Source organism: Mercurialis annua, linkage group LG3 (assembly GCF_937616625.2).
Source record: "Mercurialis annua linkage group LG3, ddMerAnnu1.2, whole genome shotgun sequence".
NCBI classification, from domain to species: Eukaryota; Viridiplantae; Streptophyta; class Magnoliopsida; order Malpighiales; family Euphorbiaceae; genus Mercurialis; species Mercurialis annua.
The window spans coordinates 11,405,657-11,428,261 of NC_065572.1; the positions used below are offsets into that span (position 1 = coordinate 11,405,657).

Below are 22,605 nucleotides of genomic sequence, written 5' to 3' on the forward strand. Positions count from 1 at the left end.
GGGCAAATAAGCCTTGGTCTCGTTCGAAATAGCAAATTTCGAACGTACCATGGATATTTTGCCTATGTCTCGAACGAAACCCCCCAGTTTCGAACAGTTTCGAACGAGACATAGGTGAAATTTTCCTAATCAGTTTTTGATTTGAATTTAATTTCCTCCTCCTACTCCAACCGAAACTCCTAATACGAATTCATTTTGTAAAACGAATTAGAAGACTTCAGGGCTTCCTCCTCTACATAAAGACCTTGTAATATACTAGATTAACACATTAGATTACATTAGATATATTTTAGTTCTCGTTAAAATAGCGTTTTAGCTTCTTTTTCCAGCAGTTTATAAGTAGTTTATAATTAGTTTCTGCAAAGAACGATTGTGAAGATTTTAAGTTTAATCAAGACGATTCTTCCGAAATTGACAGCTCCGGTATTTATTGTTTTAATTATGTTTAATTCTTCATCTTATTCTTTATTTAATTTAAGTTTAAGCATGAGTAACTAGATCACTTGTTCGGGGGTTGATATGAACACTTAGATTAGTTTTAGAATTGGATTAGGATTTATTAAGTGAATAAATTGTGTTTTAATTACTACAATTAAGGCTTGAATTGAATTGATCACTTAGTTCATGATTTTGTATTTAATTAATTAATTGAGAGATTGTTAATTAAATAGACATAGGTAATTAAGAACTTAGAGGAAAACACTGTGAGAGCAGGTTGGAATTTAGGTAGTCATTGAGTTTGCTTCAAACTTGTAATTTAATTATTTAATTCAGTTTTAATATTGTGAGAGCAAGTTAATAATTGATTAGTTAATTAGGTTGTGATTTTATTCGAATCTTTGAGGCTTGAGAGAGCGGGATTCGGTGCACTAGAATAGCTCGATTACATTAAAATCACTAAATAAGTTTTAAATCCATTCTTTTACTAGTTTATTTGGAATTTTCAATTCTTGAGCTCTTTATCATTATTGTTTAAATCTTTATCTGTTTTCAATTTATACTAATTTACATATTTGAGTTAATTTACTTTAGATTTAATTTTTTGTAACTCCGATTGATTCTTCTAGATAACCAATTAAAAAGTAATCTAAATTAGTTGTTTAATCCATTACTTCTTTAGGATCGATACTTGGTCTTCCAAATTACATTACTTGCGATTAATTGCTAGAGGTAGTGATCACGCATGTTGAGTTAACTGCCATATAATCACATTAGCAAAATAGTTAATTTATAAGTAAGAAAATTTTGCTTTAATACTAAAGGTTTACCACCACCCAAAGTTATAGATAGGATACAACTCTTCCTTTCTAACTTATATTAAGCCAAGTGCTATTATTCAAATATAATTTAACCCAACTTGACTTCTGCTACGAGACTATTTCTAGACTAACATAGCCAAAAAAAATTCATTAAAATGATTTAAACGAATTTCCATTAAAATAATTAAACCTAAGCTAAAATTTTCATTAAAATGAATTTAAATAAACTTTTATTAAGATAATTAGACCTAAGCTAAAAACTTCCATTAAAATAAATTTAAACAAACTTCTATTAAGATAATTAAATCTAAGCCATCATAAAATATTATATTTTAATAGTAACATTTTCAAAATATACATCAAGCGTGTGTTTAAGAGAATAAATTATTATCTACACACCATATTTTTACTGGTAAAAGAAATTATATTAGTATGAATACAATAATATCCATGTTGATCTAAAAAAAAGGTTAATATCATAAACATTTACCAACACGTTTTATCATTTTAATCACGCTGTTTAAAAATTGTCATTTTCATACACGAACTATTATTTTTTTCAAAGGCTTAATATATGGTTTGACCCCTGAACTTGTACCCTTTTACCTATCTCAGCTCTAAACTTAACATTTCACCTATCGAACATCTGAACTTGTTAAATAATCCGATTTGACCCCTGAACTTGATAAATACGTAAATATTGAACCCCTATATGTCCACTTGTCACTTGAAACATTCTAGCATAAATTGTGTACGGAGGGTTTCAATATTTACGTATTTATCAAGTTCAGGGGTTCAATCGGGTTATTTAACAAATTCAGAGGTTCGATAGATGAGACGTTAAGATTAGGGGTTAGATGGGTAAAAAGGTACAAGTTTAGGGGTCAAACTATATGTACAACCTTTTTTCAAATCCATACACCGTTCAAAAATTCTATGAAAAATTGATGAGTTGGCGACCGGATAATGACATGTTATAACGAACCAGATAGTGGGCTAATAATCACCCATCCCCCTCGACCTTTAACCTAACCTTCACTAAACTTCCTATACTTTCAAAACGGTCACTAAACCCCCCGAACTTTATGGCGGCTCCACCCACGACCCTTTTGACAACAAAAAACGCAAATCGTGGCGCCGCCGATTTAATCGTTTTGCACTCCTTTCCCACGCCACCTGTCCCCACACGGCCCTATCCTTTTTCAATTTGGTCAGTCCCTCCGTCAGACATGTAGGTTGACTTTTCAAATTTACATTAACTGCTCAATAACTTTTCTCTTTCTATTTTATCACTTTCTGACATACACTTCCTTGGTCATTTCTCTTCGTCTTTCAAACCAGTCTTTTTTTTATTTTCCCCTATTTTCTATGTGTCTGGTCTAGCATTTGTCCTCCTCATTTGCGGCTCTTCATTTTCTCTCGTTCTCGTGTTCGATTGCGTGTACATAACAAGGAAGAAAATATCCTGGTATGAGAAAAATGGCTTTTCAATTTTTTTAGAGTTACTGTTAGATGGTCTTAGTTGGTTAACTGATGGATCTTGACACTTTTTTTCCATTCACATGTTTAAAGCGTAAAACAGTAAAAAAGAAGATAATGGGAAAAGAAAAAATCTTTGACACTGATGATACGAAAGGGAAGAAATGGCCAGGTACGTGTTTTATTAATGGAAATTTTACTTTTTGGTTTAGGGTTAAATTTTTGGGTTTTGGGTACGTTGTTTTCAAACAATTAGTCTTAAATGCATGATTGCTTTGTTTATTGTGTGTGAATAGATTATTGTTTGTGTATTATTTGGTTTGTTTTGTTGGTTGGTTGTATAATGTGTTAATTCATTTTGTATAATGTCTCTGCATTGGTTGTTGTTGACTCTCTGTAATGGAATCATATTTATTTTCTTTGTTTGTTGGAACAACGCCTATTGTAGAAGTAGATTCTGAGATCCTGGAGACTATACTGCACTACAAGGGATAATTTGGATAAGGGGGTTATTTGAATGGTGATGTGGCTGCAATTAGTCCAATTTTTAGAGTTTTATTATGACCCCTTTTGATTTTTATGGGTGTAGACACCTATTTTCCAGATATGTAAAAAATGATATGAGACTGAAGCGTGCAATTATGATTTCTAGAGAAATTCGTCCGGATGACGAGCTATTGATTTGCTTTGGAATCCAAGCAGGCGTAATCAGTGCACCACTGCAATCTTGAAGGATTAAAACGTAAATAGTTGTAAATAGCCTATAAAAATCCAAAGAGATTGATGTCTTAAAAGTTTACAGGCTAATTTGCAAGCCTAATAGGCAAACATTGACCATACCTAAATCTATGGGATCCCCAAAGCCTTTTTTACACTTATAGGAACAAAAACTAACTTTTAGCACCTTTCTACTTATCTAGCAAGTCAAAATCCAAATTTTAAATGTAAATTTCTAAGTGAAATTATGTAGAGATAATCATAATCTTAATAGTCTATCACTTACCATTTCTTCAACCTTGAATCAAACTCTATCTAGGTAAATAGTAATTTAAAACTAATTTAACTCCTAGAAAACCCTAGGTCATCCCTCCATTCTATAAATACCCCTGCTAGGCAGCCTAGCCAGTGATCGGAAAATTCATCTTAGACGTAGCACCAGAAACCATAGACAAACACCTACTCTGACCGAACCCCCAAACACAACACACACATACACACACATACACACACACACACACACACACACACACACACACACACACAAACACATACACACACTCATCAATCAATGGAACAAGCTAAAGACGATTTAATTGATTAAGAATGCAACCGTGCACAGTATTCGAAGCTGGATTCCGTATCCACTTTGCCAGTAAACGAGCCAAGGACTTAGAAGGGTACTTCTAAGGACCCCTTTTTATTCATATATCATTAATATACCATGATGCTTATATCTGCTGAATTTGTATGTACTGGGATGCATATTAGTTGTTTTGATGATTTTGCCATGAAAATTGTCATTATAATCAAATTTGACGTTCTTAATAAAATCTCCATGAAAATCGATATGGAGCATGTAAATAGATGATTTAACGTGTTTTGATGCCATACCAAAATTTCAATTAATTATCACTCTTAGAAAGAATGCTAGGATGGTTACTAAGATTGTTTGCCATAAACTGAATCTCCAAGAAATTGTTTTAAATCGCTATTAGTGCTTTAATTCGCTTTAAACACTCCAAGAATATTCTACTTTCATTCTTTGTTCTGTTTTATGTGTTTTTACTTGTCTTAGCACGAAAATCGGAACCGTAAACGACAAAAACGAGTTGCTGCCTCAACTTGCGTAGACCACCGCCGCCGCTACAATCAGTACCACTGCAGTATGAACCAGCGGCGCTGGCACTGCAAATGACTCCGTGTTCTTGATGCCCCTACTCCCCAGAAACGCTTCCAGATTATCCAAACTTTAATCATGGTTTTCGGGCTCGTTTGAGCTCAGAATTAGGTCCAGTTTGAACCCAGACGTAAGGAATTAATGTACTTTACTTTTATGCTCTGTAATGGGCAGACCCAATGTAATCCGGACCCTGGACTCCAAAAATGTAATACAAAGCATAAAGTTGGCCCATGAGCCCACAACCGGCAAACCCAGCCACTTCCAGAACGAGTTTTGGGTCCACCCAAACTCGTAATCAACCCTGGTTCAAACTAATAGAACCGTATATGTGAGACGGACAACTTCCATGTTCTGCCTAATAACCAATTTTGACCACACCGACGATCAAATGCACGCGAGTTTTAGGCACTCAAAAGTCAACGAGGTTTACAAGTATTCCTCACCTTATATGCATATCAACTGCTCGTGAGCACATTTACAACTTTCCAAAAGCATTCCAATTCAGTATTAACAGGCTAAAGGACAAGCCACAATAATTAGCAATCTTATCAATTCCAACCAATCACCTAGACATCTTAGGGTTGCATGTAAAATGTAGGGTTAATTTCATAAAAAAATCATGACCTTTACACGAAGTTTCATTTTAATCATGACTTTTAAAAGTTGTCATATAAAACCATGAACTTTTATTTTTTTTTCAAATCTATCACCAAATTAATTTTCAGTGTATTTTTGCTGATGTGGCAATCATAATCTGGTTGATTTGAAAAAAAATGAAAGATAAAAATACACCGGAAAAAAATCGGTGATAGATTTGAAAAAAAATGAAAGGTCATGATTTTATATGGCAACTTTTAAAAGTCGTGATTATAATAAAATTTCGTGTAAAGTTCGTGATTTTTTTTATGGAATTAACCCTATGTAATTAGAGGTTGTATAGGATTTCAAGAACCGCCTAATAAAATCAATCAAAACTTAAACTTTTGGTTTACGCTTTGTGCATGAAAAATATCCAGACCAGCCAATACTTGTTACTTGTTAGAAACTGCCAGGTTTAGATGTATGCTAGGAGTAATTGCTACTTGATAGTCCAGATCGAGTTATATACGCGTCAAACGTGTTTACTGTTTTCATAAGTGTTTACATTTCCGGCAATATATCATGCAAATTGCAATATATGTCGAGGTGATATAGATATATCTAGTAAGTAAAGAAAATAGAGGTTAATAAGTCAAATTGCACGAGTCTCGGGAGGTCCACAAACCCAAGTCTTTGGTCGGCGTATTGAACCTTACTCATAATCGAGTATGGTTATCGAGTCCATGTAAAAGGCATTTTCTAGCTGAGTTTGGTGGCGACTCCACACCTTTTTAAAACCTGTCCAGAATAGAGTCCTGGCATAAGTCTGGGTGAACGGAATCCCGAAACTCTGTTTCCGCTCACAATGGTTTATTTGCGGCTAATTACGTTTTAATTCTTCAAGTTCATCACCATGCACTGAGCTAGCTTGCTTGAATTCAGACATGCAGATCATTAGCTCATTACCCAGACGAGATTCTGTAGAAATCATCATGGGGCGCTTCAGTCCCTTATCACTTTTTACCTGTCAGAAAACTAGGTGTCTAATATATTTTTATTAGTGAAGACATAATTAAACTATAATTATTTGATCATTTATGCAAGATGTATACTAATACGGAGGTATGGAGAAGATTATTCAAATTGTATTTTTTTATTATTTATATTTGAATGTGATCTATATTTTAATTTTTAACCATTATAATTTTATTTATTAATAGGTTTAGTTTTTATTAATAATTTATAATTAAATATTATATAATTATAATTATAAATATATTATTTTAGTATCAATTGAGCGTTATTAATATAAAATATATGCGTTTAAAACCCCAAGTTTTTAAAGCTTTCTCCTAGTTTAAGTTAGGTCGTGGGTTCGAACTGTATTCATGTATGCAGCCATTTAAAATATGGCATTAGAAGTTTGTCTCTCGCAAGAGATCTATCCGGATCTAGTGGGATTAGTTTAAATGTGGAAAATTTAAAAGTGTTCACTCATATCCGTTTAGGACACCTCATGTATCCGTACCAAAAATATATATAGATATAGGTATAAAATGGTAAATGCGGGCTTAAATACAATAATATTGTATGCAAAAAAAAAAAGAAAATAAAGAAAAATATATGCTTTGTGAAATATAGTGTAATAGATTGGAATAAACATACAATAGAAAATATAAAATAATGTGAAATATTTTATGTTATTTTGTATTGGAGTTGCTTCTGGAGCCTTCGATAAATGATGGTAAATCTTTCAATTTCATAATAATGGATTCAATTAATCAAGCATCAAGTTGCTATATAAGTATATATTTCTCACGAAATTGTAGCTTTCATAGTTCGTACAAAAGTCATTATTTTCCAGCTTATAATCTGCATGTTTTTGTTTGGACATGCACATACAAACTCAATTAAGGGACTGGAACAATTATTCGGAGTCGCACCTGTTTAATAAATATGTTTAAAATCATTGTAGCTGTGATCCTATATCTCTAATTTAGTTAGATAATAATTTGTTCTTTTCTTTTTGTCCTTTTCAGCAGGGCTGGCAATTATTTACACGACACAACACGAAATGAAATTAAGCAGATTCCGGTTGAATTTATATTAATTAGTATCATAAACGGTTAAATAGCGAGTTAAACAGGTTAAATTCGCCTAACACGTTATGACATGTTTAAATCTATTTATTAATTAATTAATTAAATTATCATATGTGATCAAATATATTCATATAATACATATAATTTATTAATGGCCAAATTAACAAAAAAACCAAATCTTTCATAACAGTTTCACAAAAGTCCCGAACCTTTACCAATGGGGGTTGGTCCAAGTGGTAAGCGGCTTGGTATCGCTTAAGCAAGGTCTCGGGTTCGAGTCCTTGTGAATGCAGAAAATTCCCACTGGTAGACTCACCCACCATGTCAGGTGCGCGACACGGGTCGGATCCGGATTAGTCAGGGCGAAGCCTTGAAAACCGGATGGGCTTACCAAAAAAAAAAAGTCCCGAACCTTTCAATTTTATCCAATTTGTCCCGAAACGCATGATTTCATTTCAATTATATCGAATTACACAATTGTGTTTATTTGGTGCTGATGTGGATAACGGTGCCACATGAACAAAATTACATATTTGGACATAATTGAAACGAAATCATGCGTTTCAGGACAAATTGGATAAAAGTGAAAGGTTTGGACTTTTGTAAAACTTTTATGAAAGGTTTACCCTTTTTTTTGGTCATTTGGTCTTTATTAATTGTTGTTTGTTTTATTGAGATTTATGGTTATTTTAAAGATTGTTGTTTGCTTATACTCATTTAATTAAAAATTGTGTTAAACTAATTAAATGGGACATTAATAAACGTGTTAAACATGTGATATGTTATTATCTATTTTAATAAATGAGTTAGAAAATTCCATAAGTGTTAACTCGTTTAATAAACGGGTCACGTTTAAATTTGACATTTTCATACGATTAGTTAAATGGGTCGTGTTTTGATGAGGAAATTTCTCTATTTTTAAATGAGTACACGACATATTTATGACACGAAGACACGAATTGCTAGCTACTTTTTAGTGATACAAGTACGGGTGAGCATTCAGTCGGTTGGGTCAAAACCAAACCGACAACGCCTTAACTAAATTAACTATTCAACCGAATAGCCAAAACCGAACCAACCGAATAAAACTTTTTAATGAAAATTGAACCGACCGAATAAAAAAAAATTTCAAAACCAAACCGATCAAATAGCTTGGTTAATTTGGTCGGTTCAGTTAAAACAGATAAAAATATGAATAAAAATTTTAAAAATTTAATTTTTTGACTAACTCGGCCAGTTCGATTAATTTAATCGAACTGAACTGACAAAAAATCATTGGTTTGATCGGTTTCGGTTGGCCAGTTTTGTTGCTCCCCCTAAATACGAGTAGGATCTAAAGTCTTTGTTTTTCACTGAAAATTGAAGTGATAGCGAGGTATGAACCATTTTCAATGTATGGTTGCTTTAAACTTTTTCGAAATGATAATGAAGAAATCATTATGATTGTAACTCTTTATCTTAATATAATTAAGTTTAGAAATATTAGTCTAAATTTATTTTTTGAATAATGCTATTTAATCCAATAAATCTACCCCATTTTATTGTACTTGACGTAACGACAAACGAGTGGATCAATTTAAAGTGGAAAATTGAAACATACACTTTTAGATAATAATTGAAAAAAATAGAAGCATTGCCACGTAAGACGGCATGCTAAAATGGATTAAATTTTTTAGGTTAAATATCTTTTTTTTTATTCCTTTGAGTTTACACTAAAATAAGGATTTTAGCATTATGTTCATTTATAAGGGTAACCCTTATCAGTATTTTCTAGCTGTGTATATTTGGTTCAAATATAAATATGATCGAATCAATTTTATATATTTTTTTTTTAAATTGTACCAAACGGCCAGTTTAGGTATTTTTTAGTTTAATTTGTATCAAAATTAACTTAATTTTTTTTCAAAAATTTCAACCAAATAAAAGAAACTAATTTTCCTTATATCTTCAAATCAAAATTGAAGTGCATTTTTTTATTCAGTTAATCGGGTTTTGATTTGGTTGTGCACGCCCCTAAATTACTGACACCATAAAATGACATATTTTATTATAGATTTAATAGCGTAAAAAATCACAAAATTTAGCGTGTTGTTTACATTTAATATAAATTTTTAATTTTAGTAAACTAATACACAAATTTTTATGGTCAAAATTATTTTTTTATTTTTCATTATGGTTAAGCCTAAAGTCTTATTTTCTGAATTTGATGAACGTTTTTGGAGAGTTGAGAATCAAAAATTAATGCTTCAAAATCGTCTCAAAGTTGAGGCAAAATTATCTCAAAAAGCTCACCAAAAAGATTTAAAAAATTTAAAAATACACAAAAAGCCAAAGGGTGTAGATGTTCTAGAAGATGAAAATAATTCAAAATCTGCTTCTTCCCTAAAACCTCTAGCGAACCCTAATTTCCAAATTAACTCATCTTCACCTCCATTAATTGTCAACACCCAAGATCTATCAAAAATTCGTGAAGAAAAGGAGCCACAGGCGGCCACCACCACGGTAGCGGAGATACCGGTGGCAGCTGCTCCCTTGCTCAACAAGTCCTCTTTAGACCAAACAGGTCCGACGGTCAGCTTCTCTGTCCAGCACCCCTGCTGCCCGCTCGTCGCCCCACCGGATCCAGCTGTTTCCTCTCGTAGCTCCGCCCAGCTCCTTTCCTCGCCCATCTCGTCAACGCCAACCACTCGTCTCAGCTCCTCAACCAAAGCAATAGGTGACGGTGGCTATACCAACTTCTCTATTTCAACAGTAAACCAGGCGGACCCAGCAGCCACGGTTTCGCCTTCACCACCGCCCATAAACTCTTCCAATCGCGTGTCGCCCAGTTGCTCACTCCAACCAGTGGATCCAGCAGCTTCAGCGCTTCTAGGCCGCGCTTCTCCTTCGCCAGCCGCTCTCAGCTCCGCCCAGCTGCTCGTAGCAGCTACACTATCTCAGCAATTCCACGGCATCAAACCCAGCAGCCGCTCACCGTCTGCTCCAGCAAGTCCTTTGTTGCTCAGCGTGTCCAACCGTCCATCGATCTTCTCTTTAGCGAACCCAACCACTGCAACAACTTCCATGTCAACTGCTCCAGCGGGTTCCTCGTCCACCTCCATCACAGCAACAAATTTGGACAATACACTAGGTTAATCTCTTGATCTTGTGAAGAATATTTGTGTTGTATGTATAATTTTTGACCATGGGTAGGATATTTGCTAGATGAATTTAGGTTTCATTTTCCTTACAGTTGTGTCAAATAAACAAGTCTAGAGGTTAATGATCTTAACAGTAGTTTCAATTTCAGAATCTACCACGGCTTTTTCATCTCAAAAGCCGTCGGTCTTTTACTTCTCTGACGGGAAGATAGCTACTCCTCCCTTCAGACCCACTGTAGCAGCTAATTCAGCTTCTCCAAAAGTTGTAGAGGTACCTATGAATTCCAACAAATCTGGAGAGCTCCCCAAGTAATCCTTTGCAAAAGGATTTATTCCAATCAACGGGTAAAGATTTGAATTTCAGAATCCTTAGTAGTATCTTGTCTATTGATTTTGAATTGTTGAACATGTTTGCTTTTAATTTTGCAAGTTCTCCTAAATTGGCAACCACAAGTGCCAATTTTTCTAGTTTTGCGGCTCAGAAGCCAGCTTTCAATGATTTGCCATGGAATTCACACTCACTCCTTTGACAGGCATATGTAAGCAAAATTGAATTTCAGTTGTTTTGTGGATTGGTTGATATGGACTTGGCATGGTACTGTTTGTTGGAATGGACTTTTACATGCAGGTGTTGTTTTTAGAGGTTTAGGATACCTATAAAACTAGAAATCTTGCAAATTCTTCAGGCTATGAATTTAGTTAAACTATTTTAAGCCTTTAGAAATCACATAATCCCTAAGTAGTTAAGTTAAACGGAATTTAAGGCCATATGAAATTTAGGCCTAATCTTTGTTTTCCGCTTGTACCATGTTCATTCGGTTTTCCTTAAACCATTTAAAAAACAAATTGTCCAGGTAATTGGTTTAGATTTGTTTGTTTAGAAATGCATAAGAACCAATTACTTTACTCCATTTTAGCCAATTTTAAATAAATGTATATATTGCTTAAAAGTAAAGCTTGTACTTACAAGGTTTGAGCCAATCACAAAGGCTACATTCCAATTTCTCTTATCCTCGCCATCCGAAAGAAAGCTATTGAGAAGGTATATATCTTTGACTCCTTTCTATCTTAAGGCCATGTTCCATGTCTGAACAAATATGTTTCTTTCAGGAGTTCTACACACAAATTCTGTACCCATCCGCTCTTGCTTCTTTTCCTCCTTTCATCCTTTTCGAGTAACCTTTGTACTAGATCTTTTTATCTAATCACTGCATCAAAGACTTTGCTTATTCAAGATCATTGTTCTTTAAAGGGAAACCTCTTTAGCGCCTGTTTCAAACAAGGGCCTTATCATTCAAGGAGTTGGCAATAAAATTATCCCATAATCTCCTCCATTTCCTGTGCACAAGGATGATCTAATATTACTAGATCATACAGTTACAGGTGCCATAGACTCTACAGCTGCGATCAAGTCATGGCCGCGACAAACGGTTGGATGGTCATCATGGATATCTCGCCTGCGTCCTCATTTCCAAAAAGATTGGCGAAGACTTGGTTTGCTTTAGTTGATAGAGATGAGTCAGAAACCCCTTGAACTCCATGCTGGTATGTGCAGGTTATTTCTTCTTCATTGGAGTTATTTTGCCAATTGTTTCATCTTCCCCTATGGTTCAATGTCCATTACTTTGAAAGATATCTTTATGCTCACCGTCCTTCAAGTCATTGGGTTTGATGCTCCCTGCTTATATGAGGTAGAACATAAGGACTTGTTTTCTTATCCGGAATACCCGAGTTACAAGGCATGTGTCAACAAGTGGTGTGCCTTAATCGAGACTCCTTCGTTGAGAGAACATACAGAGTTTTTGTGGGTTTTGATCTGTAATCTGTGTACATCTTCTAGCGCTCTTACCAAGGAACATCTAAAGTTTGCAAGAAATTTGGCTAATGGAACTTTTGTGGTTTTGGGGCCTGTGCTTCTAGGTTCTCTCTATCATGCTCTTTAGCGGTGTATTACTAACCATTGTTTTGCCAAACTAGGAGGTCACATGTGGTTGCTACAAATGTGGATTTTTTCTTATTTCCCTGAACTTAAGGGGTGCAGTGGTAGGTCCTCTCATTACTCCTATTGTGGATCTTCTATTGGTAAAGTGTTGCCTTGATGAAGATGCAGTCCTTGACTTCTTGGCCACCCTTACTACTAGAGAAGCATCGGCCTTATCTGTTTTTGATCACTATTCCCATATGCCTCAGTGGATGTCTATCTTCTCAGAGCACCCCAGTGTGCTTCTCCTGATTAAGAGAAAACTCCTTTGCGCTTTTACTACTTCTAGAGTATTGTTTGTGGGAGGATCACAAGCCTTTTTTGCTCGTCCTGCCGGCTAGCGTTTCGTGTATAAAGTGTATATGAGTAGTCTTTGGAGTAGGCAGTTTGGACTCGACCTTGCTCAGATCCAACCTTTCCTTGCTCCTTATGATCATGTGAAGAAGTGGACAAAATCTACCGTGGAGCAATTCTCAAAAACACATGCTCATCTTCGCTGCCCTTTGGTAGAAAATTTGTTGGCCCTACATGATTTCGCTTCTTGGTGGATGGAGCGGTTCCAACTCATTCGATCAATGGATGCAGGTAATGATCTCACCTTTACACTCCTTTTTCCTCCTTTTTATATCTAATCTTTTACACCTTTGCTGGAGAGGAACCAAAGTTGCCAGGCAAATTTTCCCAGAAGTCTACTCCACTAGGAAAACCTAAAAAAAGGCCAAAAGGAAGAATAGTGACACATCTTCTAAATCCGCCAACCCTTCTAAAGAATACTATGATGATTCTTCTGTAAAGATGGAACAGCCTAGGTCTAGAAGTTCTGGGAGATTCCTGAAGGTAGCTAAGAAAAATGATGGTCCTCCGGAAACCGTGGTCTTAGAAGATGGCCCACCAGATATTCCTCTTCATGAACTACTTCATAATCTTTTTCACTCATGTTTCTTCCACCTTTAAATGATCTATCTATCTTACATTCCATTTTCATTGGTATAGAAGCTGCTTTTGGTATGGAAGAAGCAACAGGAAATGTTGGCACGGAAGTGGCCATGGAAACTGAGGATGATAGAGCTTTTGAGGCTCATGGTAGCTATTCTTTTGGTATTTAACATTTATGATGAACATCCAGGTTATTTTGTTGAAAAAAAACTCTTCAGGCCAAGAACATCAACCGGAACAACAAGGCACCAAATCTACAGCCTCTGGTTCAGCTTCTGGCTCAGCTTCTGGTTCAGCTTCTGTTTCAGCTTCAGGCTCAGCTTTTGCCAATGTATCTGCCACTTCTAGTGAATCTGAGGTAAGTGCATGACCTCTAATTACAATTAGTTCTCAACTCTTATTGGACTGACACACTTTTTATCCAAATGTTCATGAGCCCATACCTCATATCAAAAAGCTCTCTTCAATCATAACAGAAGATGAAGATCTAGTGGATTTAAGCTTCTTAGATAAGATGAACACCCCAGAGACTAGCCTTCCTTCTGTTCCACCTCCAGATGATATCAAAAATGCTCTTGCTCTTGTCAAGCAGGTCCTAAGCCAAGACATTTTTGCCATCACAGGCTCTTAGAAGGAGGAGCTCATTTCTTCTTTCCATGTCCCGCGCCTTGTTCCTGATTTCATTATCAATCATGAAGTAGAGCCAGAGATTCTAGAGTTCTTAAACTTGTGGAAGTCTAGTGTGGAGATTGAGTCCAGTGATCTCTAAAGTTAGCTTCTTCTAAGGCAGACAATGCTTTATACTTGTCCTTGGGATCCGAAAAGCGGGAAGTGGCACAGAAGATCCGGGACATTGAAGCCAGTGGTGAAGTTTTTGAGGAGGAGATTCAGAAGCTGGAGGATGCCATTCAAGGTTTGAAGACTAAACAGCTTCATCTCCTAGAGGCAAACAAGCCTCTAACTGCCAGGTATCACGAGATCACCTCCCAGTTCTGACCTATTCACACTACCATCCAGAAGAAGAGGCAGGATATGGCTACATGTGTTAGGAATTGTGCTATGGCTTGCCAGGACAAAGCTGTTTTGCCAGTCCAAATGGAGCAAGTTGCAGCATCTCTTCTCAGATTCTTCTTTTTCCCCAATGCTTCTGTCTTACTCATCTACAACAACAACAGCTCCTTGATGATCTTTCTTCATTTTGTGTATGAATTGTTTTTTAGGATAATTTGAATTAGACATTGCGACTTTTGTTAAGCCATAGGACCTTGCCTTTGGCTTTTTTTTATATGTCAGGACATGTTTTCTCACGCGGCCTTTGGCCACTACTTGCTTGTTTAGACACGTACACTTTCACATATTTCACCTGGTCATGCATTGCATTACAGAGATGCCATACAAGTACTTTTTAACTCCAAATGTCTTGGTGTGAAGATGGCTCTCCAACCATTTGTTTGCTTTCTTGTTCCACACCAAGATTCACGTGTAGGTACAACCATGCATTGCATTACACTATGTGTTTATACTCCTGGTATGAAGATGGCTTTTTCCATGTATTTTTTTAGTGATGTGATGTCCAAACCAGGATTTGCTCCACGCGAGCACATGTGTCACTTAGAGTCATGCATCTGCATTTACTTGGCCGTTTCTTTTTATGTATGAATTTCTTTTGAAATTTTAGCTTAAGTAGCCATACAGTAGTTAATTTTTTTTTAGGAAAATATCAAAGGTCAAAAGTAGAAAGTGGCCAACTCTTCATTAGGGAAAATCACTGCTTACAGTACAACACGATATTTACAACACAATACAAAAAAGAAAAAACTAAAAACAAAAAACACAAGTGAGCCATTCATTTGGATGTACTATTCTTTCCTTCCCCTTTCCCATATAGTTGGTAAATACTTTTGCAAATAATTCCCGTTCATAAATCTCTTGTGGGGATCTCCTGACAAACTTGCCAACTAATAAGCAATACCATCTAGAAGACGATGTACCTTAAATGGTCCTTCCCAATTGGGTGACCATTTTCCAAAATTTCTATCTTTACTTCCTGGTGGCAAGATCAGCTTCCACACCAACTCTCCTTGGATGAAACTCTTATTTTCACTCTTTTGTTATAGGCTCTTGCAACAATCATCTATTCAGAGCTTGCAACCTCTCTTCATCCACTGCTTCTAACTCCATCAACATAGCCACAAAATATTCATCAGATGTCAACCCATTTTGCTCAGCCACTCTTAATGAAGGAACAACTATTTACATTGGCAGCACTACATCATGGCCATGAACCAAAGAAAAAGGACTTACTCTAGTGGCTTCCCTCTTAGAACACCTGTATGCCCATAAACTTTCAAACAGAACTTTGTGCCAATTCCTAGGATTCTCTTCCAACATCTTTTCCAAGATCTTTATTATCACTTGGTTAGATGCTTCTGCTTGACCATTGGCTTGTGCATAATGTGGCGTGGATTTTAACAACCTAATACCATAATCTTCTGAAAAATCTTTCATCTCTTGCCTTGTGAACATAGTACCTTGGTCAGTGGTAATCGACCAAGGAATCTCAAACTGGTGAATAATTTATTCTTTGATGAAATTAATTATATCCTCTTGACCATTATTTTTCAAAGGTTTAACCACTACCCTTTTTTTGAAAATAATTATGGACAACACAAGGAAACTATGCCATTTTGAAAAAGCGGGATGAATTTTCCCAATAAGATCAATGGCCCACCCTATGAATGGCCATGGTTTGACCAGGGAATGTAATTCATCTGCTGGAACTCTTTGGATGTTGTTGTACTTCTAGCATTGTCGACATCCTTTGGCATACTTGATACAACCTTTCAAGATTGATGATCAGAAATAACCATATCTTCTGACCAGCCACCTCATCTTGGTTCCAGCTTGGTGCGCTCCACATACTCCTTCATGGACCTGCTTCATTGTTTCAAGAGATTCTGGGTGAGAAAGACATCTTAGCAAGATGCCGTCAAATCCTTTCCTGTATAATTCATCCTCCATTAAGACATAATTGGTTGCTTGCACTCTCACTCTGTGCGGCATTCTTATTCCAGGATTCTCCAAATATCTTTTAATGTCATAACGCCAATCAACCACCGCGGTGACTCCAATATCAAGAACCTCTATTTGGATTCCTTTTTCTTGAATCGATGGATGACATCTTTTTTCAACCACTAAGAACTTGTGGGTTAATGCTCCTGACATTTTTAAACCAGATGCAGTTTGAGCTAGTTCATCAGCTTCCCAGTTAGATTCCCTGGGAACATGCACAAAAGATACCTCATCAAAGCAACCAAGCAACTGAATTGAGGCAGTATAATAACGTGCTAGAGATAAACTATTGTATTTATACTCCCCTGATAATTGCTTCAACACAAGTTGAGAATCACCCATTACGATCACATTTTTAGCTCTAAGCGATTGCAAAATCTCCAAATCAATCACCAGAGCCTCATACTCCGCCTGGTTGTTGGTACACTTAAAGTCCAGCTTAAAAGATAAAGCCGTCTTAGCGCCTGTAGGAGATCTGATAATGATTCCTGCTCCAGTCGATCTCTCAGTTGATGAACTTTCAAACTTGAATTCCCAGACGCTCTCATCAATTGCATAAACATCCCAATCTGCTTCTCACAAAATCTCTGTGGTGGGGTGATCGGCTACAAAATCTACCACTGCTTGTCCCTTCACAGATTTCAGAGGACAGTAAATTACTGTAAATTCGCATAAAGCAAGCAACCATTTACCTATCCTACCACTTAACACTGGTTTATTCAGCATGTAGTTTACAATATCCGTTTGAGAGATTATGTAAACTCTTGACCGTACTGGATAATGCCTCAGTTTTACAAAAGAGAAATACAATGCTAGAGGCAGTTTTTCTATGGGGGAATATCTAACCTCTGTAGGTATTAAAGACCTACTTAAACAGTAAATAGCCTACTCATGACCTGATTGATTGTTTTGTGCCAACAAATAACCAATAGATTATGTAGTGGCTGAAATATATAATTTCAAAGGGATACCTTCCTTAGGAGGCATTAACAAACGAGGTATAGACAGATATTCTTTAATTTTCTCAAACGCTTGTTCATGTTGTTTTTCCCATATAAACTCGGTAGCATTTTTCAATTTCAAAAGGTTGACAAATTCTTTGGTCTTTCCAACTAAATTAGAAATAAATCTTCTTAAATAGTTTACCTGACCAAGGAACCTCTGTAATTCTTTTTTGTTAAGAGGCGGCTGAACTTCTAGGATTGCATTGGCTTTATTTTTATCAATCTCCACTCCACGTTGGTGAACATAAATCCTAAAAAGTTTCCAGCCTGCACTTCAAAAGCACATTTGAGAGGATTTAGCTTTAAATTAGGTGTTCTCATCCTTTAAAAAGCATTTCTCAAATGAGCCACATGATCTTTAGCTCTTTTAGATTTCACAACGATATCATCAATGTATACCTCTAAGTTCTTGCCAATCATGTCATGAAAGATGGCATTCATTGCTCTTTCCATATGGTTGCTGTAGCTGCTGTCAATTCTTATGTAGTGTACTCAATCATCAAATTCTTCTATGATTGGTTCCATCGGCTAGTAGTAATGCAAGATGGTGCTAGGAGCAAAAATCGATTGTGTAACTTTCTTAGTGACAAACATATCTTCGCTTCCCATATAAGCATATTTAGGATTGCCATTATTTTTCTTCTAGCAAATTCAATTGTGCCAAACTCACTATCATAAAAGCATGCATCAACAACATCTGCATTGGCTCCAAAAGGTTTGGCTATCGGCCCATACAATCTCTACATCATCTTCATTCCATAAAATTAGAAATTGACGGAGGGATGACGGTACACACGAATTCACATGGATCCAGTCTCTCCCTAATAAAGCATTATAAAGAGCAGATGTATGGACAACAAAGAAAGCAGTAAAGGAAGATTTGGTACCAACACGAATCTCCATGGATAAAACACCCAATGTTCTCGTACTTTTTCCTGTAAATCTAGTAACCATAAATTCTGTTTCTATAAGATCTTCTTTTGTTCTCCCAAGTGATCTGAGCATCCGCGCAGGTAAAATGTTCACAGCTGATCCATTATCCACCAAGACCCTTTGGATTGGCTTACCCTTAATGTGAACTTTGACATACAAAGGTTTGATGTGCTTTGACACTTGAGGAGATGGTTTCTCATGTCATTTTTAGATTAGTTCCATTTTTTGTACAACTTGCATAATTGTAAATATGGGTGTGTTAATTTTAGGCTTAATTACTTAAAAACCACCCAACTTGAAGTTTTTTTTCGTTTATACCCTGACCTAGGAAAAACTTCATTTATACCCTGACGTATGTGTTTATGTTTCACCTCTACCCCGAGGCACTAAATTAACCTCTTTTTATTTTAAAAAAGTTAAAAATAGTCCTTCATTTATAAAAAAATTCATTTCTAATTAAACTCTAATTAGTTTAGGTTAAAAATGAAGAACTATTTTAAACTTTTTTCTTAATGAAAAGAGGTTAATTTAGTGCGTCGGGGTAGAGGTGAAACATAAATACATACGTCAGGGTATAAATGAATTTTTTCCTAGGTCAGGGTATAAACGAAAAAAAAGTTCAAGGTGAGTGGTTTTTAAGTAATTAAACCTTAATTTTATTATATTAGGTCTTAACATTTTTTGTTATACTATATATAGTATAGCTGTATAGGGCTATAAATTGTATAAGCGTTAATTTTTTTTGTATGATAGGCCTTTAATATTTAATCTTACGTCTTATTATCAGTGTATTTATTTATGCAGCTAAAATTTAAAAAATTTAACTTAAATTTTCTTTATTTTTTTTGCGAACCGACCGAACCAAACCGAAAAAATCGACATTTTGGTAAACGAAACCAAATTAATCGTGTACCGAAAGTGGAGAATTTAGTTTTCAAAATAGTTGGGGTGGTTTGGTTTGATCTCAACATTTTGCACACCGAACTGTAATCACCCCTACTCATGCATATGAAATTTTGACTGAGTTGATCTGAATATAAACAGATAATAACTATAACCTCCTAAAATCAGGTCACACTAAGTATGTAGTGTGTATGTATGTATGTATATATATATATATATATATATATATATATATATATATATATATATATATATATATATATATATATATATATATCATGTTTAGAGAATATAAAATTTTTCCTTGGCGTTTTATAAAATTAGTTTCGCATTACGTGCTACGCACGTGGCTCCTAACATGACTCGTTAATTTTATATTAATTAAATTAACATTTATTATATTAATTTATTTTATTTATAAATCAATATTAAATTAGTTAGAGTTTTTGTTAGATTTATATAAGGAGCAATAAATAAACTCAAAATCTTTTTAATTTTATACGAATTTGATAAAAAAAATTAATTTTAGCTGACATGTACCATAATGAACGAAGGATCACTTTACCCCCCGAACTTGGCACAAAATATCAAAAACGTCCAAATTGAGAAAACCGGATCACTTTTACCCTGAACTTGACAAAACCGGCTCAAAAACCCCCCTTGTGCTGACGTGGCACTTAATTGGAGAGTGAGATTTATAAAAATTATAATTAAATTTTCAGATATCTTTTTAAACCTTTTTCAAATATTCTCAATTTTTTTCTTTCTCTTCAACAGCTCCACCTTCCTCCACCCTCTTTCTCCACTGTTCACCACCCTCTCCTCCACGGTTCACCACCCAAAACGACCAACCACCGCTAAAATCCGACCAAGCACCGCCAGAATCCGACCAAGCCGCCAGAAAATGTTGGATCGTCTCTGTTGAGAGACGAACCCATCTGGGTTCGTCTCTCAACAGAGACAGATCTGTCTCGTTGAGAGACAAACCCAGATGGGTTTGTCTCTCAACGGAGACAACCGTCGTCTCCGTTGAGAGACGAACCCATCTGGTTCGTCTCTCAACGGAGACGACGAGTTTCGTCTCTGTGAGAGACGGCGAGATCCGTCTCTCACAGAGACGAGTACGTCGTCTCTGTGAGAGACGGCGAGATCCGTCTCTCACAGAGACGAGTTCGTCGTCTCTGTGAGAGACGGATTTCGCCGTCTCTCACAGACGGCGATGAGCAGCTGCCGGAGAAGAATCCGACAGCTGCTCATCGGTTTTTTAAAAAAAATTAATATTTTTTGTAAAAAATACATAAAGATCCCTTATATTTTTAGGTAATAAAAAATTGATATATGAAGTTTTAAAATTAATTTGATTTTTTAATTATTATGGATTAATTTGAAAAAATAAATAAAATTTAGGATCATTTGAACCCTTTTTGCATTAAAAAATCACCTAATACCGGAGAGTGTATCTCACTCTCTTGGGTGAGAGTGGGGAGGGGGGGGGTTTGTACCAAATTTAACAAGTTCAGGGTAAAAGTGATCCCGTTTTGCTAATTTGGACGTTTTTGATACTTTGTGCCAAGTTGAGGGGCCAAAGTGATCCTTTGTTCGTACCATAATATATTAAAAATTAATTTTGCTAAATCATATATGTGAAACTATAGAAATAAAATAAAACTACAAATTAATTTATTTATAATTTTGAACAAAATTTTATATAGTTTCACAAGGTTTTAACAATTTCACATGGTTCCATAAAAATTCATAGAAACTCCATTTAGTCTCATAAGATTTTATATGATTTCAATTCGTTTTAAAAGGTTTCAAATTCATAGGAGTTAATTCTAATTTAGTTTAATATAGTTTTATGTAATTTCACAAATTTTTATATGACTTCATTTTATTTTATAAAAATTCCTATAAATCCATAAGAGTTAATTTCAATTTATTTCGGGAAAAGGTGCAAAAATGACCCTAATGTATAGCCCGTATCTCTTGTTGGCACCTCATGTATTTCGGATCTCAAATATGACCCTAACGTTTTAAAAAAGTATCAAAAAGAACACAATAAATAAACAGCCGTTAGTTTTGTTGTTAAGTGTGTGATGTGTAATCTGAATATGCCACATGTACAATGAAATGGTCTTATAAGTAGCCTTATATTTGCCACATAGATTTAATAGAAACCAAATTAATCTTTTTACAATTAATTAGTAAAATTATTATTTAACTCCTTAATTTATCTTTTCCCTCCTTTCATGTGAATTCAGTCTTATCCATACACTACACACAGACCCATCTTTCTTGTTTGCTTCAATTTATTAGAAAAAACATAGCATCTGATGGTTGTTTGAGCAAAATTTTAGAATCATAAATCAACTATGGTTATCAAACTCCATAATATTCCAACTATTCTCTAATAAATTAAAGCAAATGCAATATGTCAAATTTAATTCATGAACTCTTGTTGTAAGAATGAACATTTAAGAAACCCAAATCATCAATTAATACAGTAAAAATGGAAATTCTATAAAATAATTAATCTCAAACCCTTATTTTTAAAATTTACAGATACCCAAATTCCCTAATCAAAAGAATGGTGTCAATAGCAAGAAAAATTCACAAATACAAACAAAATTGAGACCACGTTGCCGATTATGAAGTTTCCATCGATGGAGAAAAAGGACGGCGGTGCCGGCAATGGAGAAAGGGGACAGTGGCGATGGAAGTGACCGGGATTGTTGCACAAAGAAACGGCGTGAATAATCAGCTAATCTCATAGTAAAAAGAATAAAGTAGCATAAATAATACAAATTAAGTAGGGTAAAACCAAAGAAGAGAAACCTGTGTTGCGGATAAGGGAAATGGGTACTGTTATGAATACAGATGAGGGAAGAAGGAGATGAATCAATGAGTTAAATAGTAATCTTACCATTTAATTGAAAAAGGATTAATTTGGTTCCTATTAAATCTATGTGGCAAATATAAGGCTACTTATAAGACCATTTTTACTGTACATGTGGCAGATTTAGATTACACATCACAAACTTAACGGAAAAACTAACGGCTGTCTAATTGTTGTGTTTATCTGATACTTTTTAAAGACGTTAGGGTCATATTTGAGATCCGAAATACATGAGGTGCCAACAAGAGACACAGGCTATACATTAGGATCATTATTGTACCTTTTCCCATTTATTTCACAAAATTTCATACAATTTTTTTATTATTTCATACAATTTCACATAATTTCATACAAAACGACCCCCGTTCTTAGTGGCTGAAATATAAAAGACTCGTATTGGTAACATGTTAAAAGACCCTAT

General features: G+C 35.2%; 1 protein-coding gene across 1 annotated transcript; it reads right to left on the reverse strand.

The window, feature by feature from the left end:
• Positions 1-16,232: 16,232 nt before the first annotated feature.
• LOC126672259 (uncharacterized) lies at positions 16,233-17,905 on the reverse strand. Its single transcript, XM_050366208.1, has 4 exons — positions 17,866-17,905; positions 17,420-17,719; positions 17,029-17,296; positions 16,233-16,965 (listed from the first exon to the last, which is right to left on the reverse strand). Exons 1-4 carry the CDS (start codon positions 17,903-17,905, stop codon positions 16,233-16,235), a joined length of 1,341 nt encoding a protein of 446 aa, XP_050222165.1.
• Between the last annotated feature and the right edge of the window lie 4,700 nt (positions 17,906-22,605).